This window comes from Exophiala oligosperma, assembly GCF_000835515.1.
Source record: "Exophiala oligosperma strain CBS 72588 unplaced genomic scaffold supercont1.30, whole genome shotgun sequence".
Taxonomy (NCBI): domain Eukaryota; kingdom Fungi; phylum Ascomycota; class Eurotiomycetes; order Chaetothyriales; family Herpotrichiellaceae; genus Exophiala; species Exophiala oligosperma.
Window position 1 is genome coordinate 1 of NW_015622847.1, and position 13,972 is coordinate 13,972.

General features: G+C 48.7%; 3 protein-coding genes across 3 annotated transcripts; all 3 read left to right on the top strand.

The window, feature by feature from the left end:
* Positions 1-252: 252 nt before the first annotated feature.
* PV06_11383 (arsenical-resistance protein) lies at positions 253-1,586 on the top strand (the record flags this gene model as incomplete). The annotated part of the gene is made up of 4 exons (XM_016413048.1): positions 253-529; positions 599-741; positions 790-876; positions 936-1,586. 4 exons carry the CDS (start codon positions 253-255, stop codon positions 1,584-1,586), a joined length of 1,158 nt encoding a protein of 385 aa, XP_016256548.1.
* A 501-nt stretch (positions 1,587-2,087) lies between these two features.
* PV06_11384 (uncharacterized protein) lies at positions 2,088-3,345 on the top strand (the record flags this gene model as incomplete). The annotated part of the gene is made up of 2 exons (XM_016413049.1): positions 2,088-2,917; positions 3,006-3,345. The coding sequence occupies 2 exons, from the start codon at positions 2,088-2,090 to the stop codon at positions 3,343-3,345; spliced, it is 1,170 nt and encodes a 389-aa protein (XP_016256549.1).
* A 6,145-nt stretch (positions 3,346-9,490) lies between these two features.
* PV06_11385 (uncharacterized protein) lies at positions 9,491-11,035 on the top strand (the record flags this gene model as incomplete). The annotated part of the gene is made up of 3 exons (XM_016413050.1): positions 9,491-9,680; positions 9,740-9,816; positions 9,866-11,035. The coding sequence occupies 3 exons, from the start codon at positions 9,491-9,493 to the stop codon at positions 11,033-11,035; spliced, it is 1,437 nt and encodes a 478-aa protein (XP_016256550.1).
* Positions 11,036-13,972: the final 2,937 nt, after the last annotated feature.

A 13,972-nucleotide genomic window follows, 5' to 3' on the forward strand; every position in this document is an offset into this window, starting at 1 on the left:
AAGCACTTAGTCCTCGACGAAATTTCATTCGTCGGCTCACTGCCCAGTACGTTGACAGCTCTTCTAGTGTTGCTTTCTAAAAGCTTCCTTCTTCATTTTTTCCCAGTATACGCATGATACATAAAGCATTTCAAGAAGTGCCCTTCTACTCTCACATCTATCACGTCTACAAGTCTCTTGACGTTCCACCTCATATTTGCACAGATTACAAGTTTTACATTTCCACGAATTGTCCTTTTTGGTTATATAAAAATGGCCGGCCCCCAAGAAACCTCAGATACCAGTCTCGACGACAAGGCGATTCAACACATGCAAGGCCCACCTACCAGCACTGATGTCGAAAAGCAGCACGACCAACAACTGATGGCACACAAAAAATCAGTCTACGCCGGCCTGGGTTGGTTAGACCGTCTTCTCGTCCTCTGGATCTTTTTAGCCATCGTTATTGGCATCTTACTCGGCAATTTCGTCGATAGCGTCGGACCTGCGTTGCAGAAAGGCAAATTCGTCAATGTCTCGGTACCGATAGGTATGGTTATTTCCTTTACGATGTTGTCTTAAAGTTCGATTGCTGACTGGCAATGTGCGTTTGGTACAGCTGTCGGTCTATTGGTGATGATGTATCCCATCTTGTGCAAGGTGAAATATGAGACTTTACACCGCGTCTTTGCGCATCGTCAGATATGGGTACAGCTAGTATTCAGCGTCATTGTCAACTGGATCATTGCACCACTCGTTATGGTATGCTCCATCCTCTCAAATACCATTCAGCGAATGCTGACAAGAAAGCTCGGTCTGGCTTGGGCCTTTCTGCCGGACAAGCCTGATCTTCGTAATGGTCTGATATTCGTGGGCTTGGCCCGCTGCATTGCCATGGTTAGTTTGCAACATCCCATTCCTCCTATCTGATTTCATGCTGACGATCAACTCTCAAGGTCCTCATCTGGACGGGTCTCGCAGGTGGCGATGAAGAATATTGCGCCATTCTCGTCGCTTTTAACTCCATACTGCAAATGGTTCTCTACGCACCACTAGCAATTCTCTTCGTCAACGTCATCAGTCACAGTGAAAGCTCTCAAGTCTCATATTCCACGGTCGCCAAGAGCGTTGGAGTCTTCCTCGGATTACCACTTGGAGCAGCTATCGCCACCCGTTTCATCCTCCGAGCGGTCAATGCCACTTGGTACGAGCGAACATTTCTCAAATGGATAGCTCCATGGTCACTGATTGGACTTCTTTACACCGTTCTGGTCCTTTTCGCCTCCCAGGGCAAGCAAGTCGTCCATCAAATCGTCTCGGTCGTCCGCGTGGCTGCGCCACTTATCGTCTACTTTGTGATCATCTTCTTCCTGACCTTGTTAATCACAAAACGCCTGGGTTTCGGATACAAGCTTGCAGCAACGCAAAGTTTTACCGCAGCCAGCAACAATTTCGAGCTGGCCATTGCTGTGGCCGTCGCTACATTTGGTGCTAACAGTGACGAGGCATTGGCGACCACAGTGGGGCCATTGATCGAAGTGCCGGTCCTGATATCCCTTGTCTACTTGGTGAAATGGATTGCTGTTCGGTGGAACTGGCACGACTAGTGCATAGGCACATACGCTACAGGCTTCGAATAGAACGGAGTTCGAAAAAATGAATCGGAAAGACACATTGTGAGGTGTTTCTCTTGCGGTGCTGCATGTTACAACACTTTGCTGTACAATAGTACGGATGCTTGCTAATAGAAATATTCTATCATGAATTTTGAGCAATCCCGGTCACTTCCATCTCAAAACGCTCTGGTTCCTGCAGGATCTATGAAGCGCCGCTGCTATTTCTCATCACCATATCGGATCTAGTCTCTTCCAGAGAGCCTCGTGCTTAAGTACACGAGCTCTACCTATCTTTGCCCGATGGCGCAGAAATTTTCTGGGTCTTGTCATGCATATACCAATGACTTTCGTTCGCTGAATCGATCATTGAACAAAGCGAAGTGCGGTCTCATCACGATAGTGTATTTCACGAATTCCTCTGCGCACTCCAACAGGCGATCCTGATTACCTCCCGGCATCAACCTCGATCTGCCTTCGTCTTCATCCTCCGCCATGAACAGTGTAGAAGCCTGCGGCGCTGACGACTGGTTTGCAATTGTGAACATACGCATCCACCTGCCAAAGGATACGCAAGCTGGTGGTGGTGTTGAAGGATTGCGAACCGCCAGATACCATTGCGAGTCCCAACGTACGGCTCTGCGTTGGTCGCACCGACCCAGTACTGAGGAGAATCCAGTTGATCTGGTTCTTGAAAACAGCGGTGAGATTGCCCTATGGATGCGGCCATCAGGGTCAGTCAGAAAGGGTCAGATGACTGCAATTGGCATTTTCAATGTGCTGGCCTTCCCTGGAAGCTGTGGGATTGTTGCGTCATGCCATGTAAGTCCTAACAGGACTTCTTGTTTCTTGTTCTACTTCATAGCGAATTTGCTTTTGACAATATTCGTTTCTCTCCTTAGTATGAACAATGTCATCTTCGAAGACCCTTCCCACCAACGCCCACGTCCACAGAGATCTGCACAGGCTCCGTTTGTTGATATAGTCCCGTCTCAGAAATGTGCTACCAGCGAACAGCGAGCTTGTGACCAGAATCCAGTACTCGTCGCTGCTGATGTCAATATTGGCGATCGTGGAAATTTCTTAGGTATGCTTACTATCTACGTTGTTCTTGCCTCCGGGCTGCGACATGACTGCTGCGTCAAGCGTCGAGAAGTGCGGGAGACCACAACTCCCGGTCACTTTGACAGTTCCGATCGGACATGGCAAGGCAAATACCACGATAAGGGTGGTACGACGTCCACGCTTCTACTATACTTTACTAAGGTCGGGCCAACAGACGCTGCACCCGACTGCGACAGTATGTTGGATGGTGGAAGCTTCAAGTATGGTCACACTCCAAGATCGAACAATGAAGCCACAGATTAGTATGCTTGTCTCCACCCTGCAGTTACCACACGCTGACCAAGAAAGAGGCAACCACTTAGGGATGTGCAGAGGGGACCCAACCAAGGAATTAAAGGCAAGGTCCAAAGCATGTCATGGCGCACGCCGCGATCATTACGGTAAAGGCTCCGCTTATGCTGGAGAACGAAACCCACGTGATTCTCTCGCCAACAAGAGCGACTATAAGACTGATGCTGCAGGAGAGTTGGGCAAGTCTCGACAGTCTCCATTAAATTATGCTGGCAGAGATGCCCTGGAAATTGTTGACACCTCTTCAGTATCATCTCGGAAAAGGAACGGTTCTGTGCTGGATGAATTAGAGCCAGAAGCATCTGACGAAAGCAAAACTCAGACCTCTTACCGGTAGAGGGCTGCGCTCTCTCCATGATCTCGGACTGATCATGCCTCAATCTTGGCCACTGCGGGAAAGATCGGTGCTCATTTCTCAGGCCATAATTGGGCCACTGAGGAACAAGATCGGTATGGAAAATTTTGCTCTCTTCATGATCTGTGGAGTCTTCACTACCTTGCTTGCTCCAGAGACAAATCGTAAAACCCGGAGGAACCGGTGGAAACATACCATGGCGATTATAAGAGCATAGGTGAGAGAGCCACTATCGCAAAGGATGAATGAGAAGGTCGAGAAACGGCAGCAAACGCCCACAGCTACTGTTCTGGATCGAGCGAGTTCAATGTGATGGAGGTTGGGGCAATTTCAAGTTACTAAGGTTTTCTTAGTGGTGATGGTCATGACTGCTGGTGCCCCGAAATGAATATTGATATCGATGACTCAAGTTGTTCAGATCATGGATGCTTGACAGCGTTCCGTCATGCGAAAAGTGCGGTTGGCTGCGTATCGACAACCGTGAAGGCTTGGAATGTATGCCTTCGTGCGTCTCAACTCGTCATGTTTCGAGGTTCATCACTAAACAGCAGAGGCTCACAAGAAAAAGTTTACACATTGGTTTCTTTTGCTCGTTCTACACAAGCCACTCATTCACCATTAAATGCAGCAAACACCGGCATACAAGATCAAAACAAGATGCCAAATCAAATCTGTTTGCTAGTCCAGATTTGAGCATCGTACTCGTCCATCATTCGGGTGTATTCCTCCCCTGCGCGAGCCCAGCCGCCGACACCATCACGCAATATAAAGCTCCGAACACCAACCACCTGGCGGTCCTTGATTAAATCATCGAACCACCCAGCAGCTCGACTGCCACGATGCTGGGATGAGCCTGGATAATACGAATTAGTCACCAGCTCATCTAAAGGTTAGCAAGATACTGCTCACCACAGTAGAAAATCACCGATTCAATGCCGGCATGCTGGCAGATGTTCAGCAGAGTTGGGAGCGAATAGTAGAGACTCTGGGCAGGCATATTTAGTGATCCCTTGACTGTCCCTCCCTTTGATCCGTCAGAGCAGACTCGGCGTACTCGGAACTGGATGTGCTCTTACCTGATAGTCTGTTTTTCGGAGATCTACCAGAAGAAAGTCGACGCCGGGCTTTTGGTCTTTCTGTAAGCGCTCGAGCAAATCTTCCCGAGTGATAGCATCGGGTGATTGGTTGCGAGGATTAGGGAAGGCTTCGTGCCATTCCTTGTTAGCCGTCATATTTTGAGCTCGTGCTGAAGATGCGTTGAAGCGCAGATATTTATCAATGTTGACTGTTATAGCTGGTAGTTGAACACGCTGAGCTATGAGCGAGGGTGACGTCGTACCGGTTACACGGCTTCTGCTGATTCGCGCAAGCATTAGAACAACATTCGAGAATCGATTGCCAGAACAACCATGGACTTGGATGATGCGTTATCAAGGACCACTTTACCAAACAAAACCTATATCTAATCTTCGCATGCTTCGCCGGTGAAGACGAAAAAGTAATTTCTTGAAACGTGGGTGGACCCTGCTTAGCCGTCTATGCAGGTTTGGCTAATCACAATTCAGTCATGACAAAGGCTCGACGTCTCGAGGGCAGGCTAGGAAAAGCTTCACTGACTGAGACGATTGTTGTGACGGAAGGGCTGGTCACCCTTCAGGCCAGTTCGTAATACATCATCCAATTTCCGATCATGATTGTTCTGGCCGATGCGAAGCTCGATGACACAGCCAACTTTTGCCTTCGGAGCACCTTCATGCAAGCCCGTCGCAAGGTACGATACTTCAGGATCAGACGCTTGGAAATTCCGATTCCGGTGTGGATATCAAAGAGCTGCCTGCGACGTGGGAATTACGGCCAGTATTAGTCTAAGAACTTCACAATTGGTATTTTAATGTGCGGTGTTTGCCGATTGTCTTAATGCTATCATTGCCTTTCTGTAACTAGGTACAAAGGATCTATTCAATAAATCTGACTAAACAAGAGCTCCGTGCCGTTTCAAACATGAAAACGAAATGGGTACATAGCATGCGTCTGTGACGGCAGACCCGCTGTCCCTGCGAAGCATGTCAGCTAGCCCTCGTACAACGTGGCTTCTGTAGAGCACCACACGTATCTTCACTGGTACAGGAGTTCGGCTTCCTCGGATTTCCTATAACGGCATCTTCTTAGATTCTCATTTGTCCTTTGTGGTGACTTCTTGCTCGATTTGCGACGACACCGTCAAGCTTTCAGTATCTCCGTGATACGTCTCCGCCAGTTCCTCTAAGGTTCGGCGTTTGGTCTCTGGAATGAGCAGCGTTGTGAAGATTCCACAGAGCATGAAAAGCGCGAAAATTTCCATGACGTGATTCAACCACTTGTTGGTTCCAGTCTTGTTCCTTAACGGTCCAATCAGTGCTTGAGCAAGAACAGCGCCAATCTTTCCGGCAGCAGCTGAAATACCGTGCGCTGTTGAGCGGAAACGTGTCGGATACACTTCGCCAGGGACTAAAACCTGTCAGCTCTGAACTGTAGGACCTTTCTCTACTACTTACCAATAAATGTTGTGGAGTTCGCACCGAAGTTGGAAAAGAATTGGCAGAGAACGTACAAGGCCAGGAGAGCATGTGCGGACAATGAATGGTAAGCAAATCCGATGATGCAGAACAAGATTGTGAGAATAATGAAGCTGGCCATCTGAATAGGTTTGCGGCCAATAGTGTCGATGAGCGCAACTGAAACCCAGTATCCCGGTATGTTACCAGCGATAGCAAGAATCAAATTGCCAACAGCCGTGTTGTACAAGTTGTCGTAGACGTTTGTGGAGCTGGCATATCCTATTGCGCCTAGGATAGCAGAATTGTTCAGGCCTAAGCCCCAGAAGGCGACGTCGATGAAGAACCATGAGCCCGCTGTTCCAAGCAAGATCTTTCCATGGCGCCATTGCCGAAAGTGGGCAAAGAATTCAGACCAAGTGGCCTTTGGCGTAGCATTTTTCCTACGGCTCTCGGCGGCATAAGTATGGCCTTCCTCCGTCTTGCCCTGTCGCTTACCGCGGAGGTATGCCTCAGCATCTGCCCGGGCTTTCTCCACGTCCATGGTGATGTCCGCAGTATACCGTGGTGTTTCTGGGATTGTCAAGCGGAAGTACACGGCCAAAAGAGCTGGGACTGTGCCGAATGCTACAATACTGCGCCACATCTTGTCAGCAGCGAGCTGGCACCGCTCGTCGCACTGCGCGGCTGTGGCAGCCGGTAACAAGGCGTCCCTCGAAGCGACAACGCAAATAAAAGAAACCAGCGCCGCTGCCAGATTTCCAAAACCTTGCCTGCAGCTTTGTATCAGCAAGCTATCTCCGACTGCAATTTTTCGAGTTCTTACATTGCAAATACGGCGTTCATCAACGCCCCGCGCCATTTTACGGTTGCGAATTCCGAAGTGATGACCGAAGAAAGAGGATAGTCTCCCCCAACACCAACACCCATCACAACCCTCCAGAATATCAAGGGTCCTAAGAAGGAAACCGCAGGGCCGCGACCTGATATTGTCTGACCGAATGTGCCGACCAACATTATGATCAATTCGAGGCCATACATTTTCTTTCTTCCCACTTTATCTGCAAGCCATCCAAAGAAGACTTGGCCAACGACAGCACCCGCCGTCGTCGAAAGCTTGATGGCGGTATCGGCAGATGTAGGAATCTTGTGTCCCGGAAAGTATACCAGCCCGATGAGTGCTGTGATGAAGTTTGCGCTGAAAAGGTCGTAGGCATCTGTAAAGAAGCCAGTGCCAGCGACAAGAACAACCCGCAAATGTGACAGACCCACGGGGGCGCTGTCGACCTCCGCCAAAGACTTACGTCTTTGGTCGTGTACACTCAATCTGGAAGTATGAAGACTGGGGGCGGCATTCTTAAAGACCTCTTCCCTGGTATGGAGGGCATTCACATCCATTGTGAAAATCTTGTTTCAACTTCACTGGAAGATAAAGAATTCTCTAGGAAAAACGCGGTTGAGGGTCAAGAACAAGGGACTCTTAACATATATAAGACAGTAACCGCCGCAACGATAAAAATTTGCTGATTTCCTCATTAAGTCCATACCAATGATGTGCGCACGTGGATGCAACCACGAAGATCCATACGTGTGTGGTATAGGCGATCAGTCAAAGCCAATCGTTTCCAGTGATAGTTATCGCCCTTTCTGGTGGCGGCGCAGAGAAATGTTAACTGAATTCCATGGAAGCTAAATGGCTCTTTACACTAGAACAGAATACTACCCATGCACTGTAAACCTCCCCTTGACTACTCCGGTGGCCGTCAACGACTGGTGTGATCCTCAAAACAATTCCCATCTACTGAGTACTCCACGGGTCTTACATATGTCAAAGTAGCAATAACCGTGTCCAAGTCCACGTATATTGGCAAGCACGATACTAGCCAGGTCACATCTCGCTACTGATGGGATAGTTCTGTTTGACGATTAGCTGTCTCCTGTATATCCCCAGCCAGCTCATTCAACAAGCACATAGAAGCTCCCGCTAATATTCTTGGCGCATAGCCTTGGTGGAGCTTCTTCCAAGTGGTCATGGATGAAGCCAGTCAATAGCGAGCAATGACAAAGGACCGAAGTGTGAGTGGATTTAGCGCAAAAATATGAGACTTTGAAGCCGAAGTTCCACGAAATCGGCTGTTGAAGAAATATCTAGAGCTCATGAATAGTGCACCTTTAGCACCCCTTATCCTATAACGATAAGCCTGTCGAACATCAGGTACAGTCGGTTCCAGATAATTGCTGAGGTATTTTGTGAGGAGATAACTTGCTCTTCATGACGTACTTTAGAGTGTAGAAGTTAGCGGCAGCCACATTATTACGGGGTGTGTTCTAGGCGCGGTTAAGATAAACCTGAGTTTTGTCACCACTGGCACCTGATTGCTTGCGAATACGCTTCCTTTTCTCTCAGACAAAAGGCGTATCCCTTGGTTTGCTACGAAAATCGTTTGCCAATAGCCTCTGTCAGGTTTCTCATAGCTCGCTTACACGAAGCGAAGCCGTGAAGCGGATCCCGCACAGTTTCGCATGATACATGTCCTGGGGTCGACTTTTGCTGGACTTCGGCATTGGGGGGTTCACAATTTACGCAGTCAGTACCAATTAGATGGAGGCACTGACACACCACATAGCAAACCAAGGCAGGGCCCTTTGGCAAATTGCCTTTCTCGCTTCGGCGAATCCCGTCCAGCGCGCATGGGTTCGCATCCATCAGCTGCCTCCAGCCCCATTCGGACTGAAAGCCTCTGGTTAAAGTATTGACTCTTTTGTTGCCTCCATTCACGGACACTATCTACATCATATGCACCGCAGGGACCGGCTACGCTAAGATTACAATGTTAGAACATCCTTCCCGGTGCACTGTCTCAGCGACTACGACCGGCTGGCTGAGTGGCCAACATTTCTGAAGTGGCTTTAGGGCAGGGGGTCAAAGCTGTGTGCACATGAATACAACAATTACCGTACAAACAGGTTACTAAGGGCTTGCCACTCCAATTAGTTGATTTGTGCCGTATTTGCTGGTACGAAGTTAAGGGGCTAGAAGAATCATAAGGAGAGGAAGATACCACATCTTGCCGAGCTGTGGCCAATCATCGTTAGGCAGTGACAAAGCGAACCATATCGCACCTAGCTCAGCTAATCAAGCCGCCCTTCGAGATGATCCTAATTAGTTTTCTATGCCTGGCCCTGCGGCGCTTTGTCAGTAAGCAGCTACTATTTGCTGTCATGGAAATGTTTTCATTCGACTGCAGTATCTACAAGACCCTGATACAGATTTTCCTCCACATCTTGTGCGTTAATTCGGTAAGAATTTAATGTTTCTTCATATCAAAGCTGGCTTCGGCAATACTATGGTCAGAGTGATCTCCGTCTGCGAATTGGCGACGTTCATGACGACGGCTGGCACGTGAACCACAAGATCAGCTAGATACTGGCGAGATCAGCTAATGGTGCAGCAGAATAATATTGCACACTCGGACAGACTTTGCGATCATCCCTTCCCTAAGGAAAAGGCGCTCCTGTGAAATAAAACCCTGGCTGTTCTCTTTATTAATCATTCTCTCTCCCCATGCGCCATTACCATACCGGCTTTACCTATGTCGCAGGAACCGGATCCACAGCCTCACATCTCTATCACACTGAAGAGTCCGCTCTCTATGGTCGCCGGTCGCCTTGAAAAGACATCAAATGTAGACGTCTGGAGCCCACTACAGGAGATCAGCGGCGTCGTGAAGATTACAAGCAGGGTGCTCCTCACTATACAGCAGGTTCAAATTAGCTTTGAAGGTAGGACGCCTCCCGGGCTACCTCGAAGGTCAAATGTCTAATACATCGAATTATTCTAGGGGAATCCAGGGTTCACACTCAAAGCGTCAACAAGGACGATCAAAGAAGCACCATAACCTTAAAGTCCAGTTACAAAGTGGGTGATGAGCCAGCAAAAATAGGATTATCTAATGATCCTCGTCCAGTTTCTAGCCCAATCACTCGACCTGGAGAATTTTGAAATATCAAACGATGCAGAGTCCAGAATTTATTTCTACTCCACTCAGTTTCGCTTCATTATTTCTCGATGGGCGACACCCAAGAGCGGCAATGCTCCGGGACAGTGCCTTGTCCTTCCCCCAACCTTTTGTCATGGACCTATCTTGACGGACGATACGGACGCTACTACCTACGCTCAACCGCTGATCGAGTACAATCTTAGAGTTGTAGCGGCTCTCACTAACTTGCACACGATGGACGGGATGGTCAAATTATATCACCAATTGGAGATTCCTATTCGCGCCGCTCCTGAGGTGTTTCCTCCATGCGATACTAACGACTTTTTCAATGACTTTGTGACCAAGCAAAGCCATCCACTTCGACCATCAATCTTTAGCTTCCAAAAATATACGATGAGTCTTACCGCGGCTGAACCTGCTCCTATACTCATGGGCGATGGCAATAAGTCTGAAAGGACGGAAATTGTAATTCGGGTCAGTGTTACAGCGTCAATCGACAATGTCGATACTCGGGAGTTTGTCATGCTTCTGCAAAGAATTGGTTGCAGAATCATACCAGGATTGCGAGCAAAAACGTTTTATTCTACTCAACCGTTCCCGAAACTGCCTGTACAAGGTCTTTTGACGGTGAATGGCCCCCATCGACTCCACGACCAGATTCTAAAGCTGGAGCAAACAAGTCGACCCTTGACTTCGTGGCGATTTGTGGAGACTGATGCTGACCCTTTAACTGGAAAATGCGATATCCCTGGGTCAACAAGTGAGCACAAGGTCCATCCGATAAGGGAAGGCCAGTGGTTGCCTGCAGAATGGCAGACCGAAATCTCCTTCACCATCACAGTGCCCAATGACGTTACTCCAACGTTCTGCAGCGCCACTGCCTCGAGGCAGTACAGCCTGATTATCCTGCTGAAAGCCACTGGTGTCAAAGTTGACGACTTCGTTTTGGAAGTGCCGATCCAATTTGTGTCTGCTCCCATCCACTCAAGCTTGACAGATTTAAGTGAACCAGAGGACTGCTTCTCCGAAGTTTCCGAAGAAAGCATTGGACCATTGCGATGTTACCAGAATATGTTTGAAATGGTATCGGAGAATGACAATGAGCCGCCACCAAAATACATGTCGTCAATCCTTTGAGAGTGGTCCATGACAAGAGATAGTACCGGCAGTAGACTATCAGACTACATCACCATTAAGGAGTCAGCAGGGTAACGTTCCAATATCTGGGATTCATGAGCTTTAAGGCGAATCTAGAACCACCCTATCGTGGAAACTTGTTCCAGCTGTGAGCGCTACTCAAGTCTCAGGAGACTGTGGTTATCATCCTATACTTCTAAAGCGTAGAGTGGCCATGAGTTTAAAGCCTCTTTAGGAACACTTAAGATAAAGCTATTTAATCACATTCTTACTTCTAGATAGCGGTAGGTGTAGTCTCGTAAGACCTACTGCAAAACGAGCAGCATCATCGATTCTCTAAGCTCACAAATTGAAAGGAAGGTTCTTGACTAAAGTGCTTCAGGACTACTCATGGACTGCCGGGATCGTCGCCTACAGCTATAAACTACCACTTCAGATCGGGTGTCTTGAGCACTGAGCTCTTACGACGGGAATCTGCTGTATTTCTTTTGACTATCCAACTCAATATAGCGGGTGCACCTTGAGCTGCACCGTTCCATATGTCGATGTGATGGTGACCCGTGTCAATGCCGTCAATAGTGTCGACACAGCGGATAACTTGAACAGCTATCTACGAAGATTCGCGTTGGCTCGACTGGCCAGATTGTATGCCGATACGGTCGCAAACAGAGGTCGCTTGGGGCACGACAAGGATGGCACATGTCTGTCGCTACGGACATCGACAAACAAGGCATACAAGGCCGCAGCTTATGTGTCTCTAATCCAGCATATCTGGGACGTGGCTTTCCCTGCTCGATTTCGGGGAAGGAACAAGACCCGGAGTGGCCTCATCGACTCCGAGGAACCTGATGCCGTTCGGTGGAACCGTTACAAAAGAAAGTTGAGCAAACAGATCGAAGCTGGCCAAAGATGGCTCAAATTCGCTGACAAATTCGGCTGGTCAGCTCTAGGGCTGGTGACCCGAGACTGGTTTATTGACGAGAACAGGGTGGTAGCCAATGACCGAATGTGAGTGTGATTGATTCTGTCTGGCTTTCAGGGACAAACCGGCTGACGGGAATAGTTTCGAAGAGATCTTGGCAGCGTCGGAGCATGGAACACTGTTGGATGAATTAGAGTCTGTGAAATGACGATTTCTGCGGCGGCTGAACAAGACTCTCGGTGGAAGCCTGTTCGACCTGCTAGAGGATTCGAATCGCGCACAAGGATTGCCTCTAATGAAACTTGATGACCATGATATTATGACGCGACCGGACTGTGATCAGTCGTGGATTGATGACTTTCACTTACAAGAAAAATAGCCAGCGAACTGGGCAATATATAACGTAGGTCTTAAATATTGCTGCACTCAGGCTGAAAGCCCCGCCGCTTCCTCTCTGTGAGCGGGACACCCCAATCATCTCTGCCGGCTTATTATAGGCAAGCCGCGACTTAATCGATAGCCCTCACTCCCATCCATATCCATGAGATTCGAAAAGCACTGGTCTAGCATAATATATCCTTCTCGACTGGCGTCGCATTGCTAAGTTACCGAGCTATTCGCGTTTGCTGATATGCCGGTAGCGAAATATGGTTGACCTTTCATGGCGGTCGACTTCAATTTTTCAACATCATTGCTCAGAAATTCTATGAGGTGAACACCAAGCGCCCTCAACCACGAAACTCAAGAGCTATTTTGCACCGGCCCATATCTAAATATAGCGGTACACAAAAAAGGGGGATTGATGACGACTCCCCATTTTTGGCTCCGTCAACTGTCAGGCCTTAAGGGCCCCTGTTTCCGGTACTCCTAGGTCCCTTCTGCAACCTTTGGCCGAGATATGCGATCCCGAAGCCCTGTCAGCTTGTATTCCACAAAAAGGCTCAGTTTTTCGAATGAAGAATTGGTTCTGATTATTGATTGGCTTGACCATCATCTGAACCTTTGCTGGGACCGTCAGCATCAAGCCATGCCCTCCTCCGGCACCCATTCACCTCAATTCCAACGCCGTCGATGCCTCTCTTCTGCCTTCAGCATCTCGTATCTTGGCCACAGCGGTCTAGATTGAGGTGCTACGAGATAAAACTGCCTTCAGTACTGCATATGCCATACCGGAGCAGACTTGGATCCAACGGGCTGTCGATTGACCACGGCATGTCAGCGTTATCGAAAATCACAAGTTCTGAAAACGGATCCTGGTGGGAATCGATGTGGTAACGGTCAGACTCTTTCAACATGGGCCAGTCTGGTTGAGCATGATGGGAACTAGCCCAGAGGTGTGCCGTTGGTGATAAGCTGCTTTCCCCAGCTTGGTGGCCGTGGTACGAGTTTCCGTACGGCATTGGATTTCTTGGTAGGTGCCACGGTTGCAGAATGAAGTCCTGGTTCATCGTTGGGGTTTGCAACCGGCCTTGGAGAACATCAACAGGACGGTAGTAAGACACCAAGTGCCAAACTGTGCCAGAGTCATCACTGCTTTTGACAGTGACGGTTTTCTTGACCAGGCTTTCGGGGTCGAAGTGCAGAAGTTTCACCAATGGGCCATAAAGCTGTCGGTGCCCATCGTCCGAGCCATCATTCACCAGCAGACGTAGTTGGTCAGTTTCCGTGGTGGGTGATTGATTTTGTGCAGCTGATCGCTCTCCATAGATGAGAAATTCACCCAAGACGCGACTCGGGCTCCAATGCCGCCCATCAGTCCAACGCTGAATGCCGGATGATTTTTCCTCATAAATGAAGACGTGTCCACTCTGCGCGACAGAAGGTCGTTCTGACGCGGTAGGTCGTCTTTTGATCACTTGCAGACTGCCTCGGACGCATGCCTGAATCAGCATCACGGCATTGTCATGGGTGTCGACAAACCCGAAGTATGAAGACTGGAGGTCAAGATCAGACTGCATCTTAAGGCTCAGGAGAATCTCGAGAGTGTGAGGAAGACATTGACACCTGGAAAATGG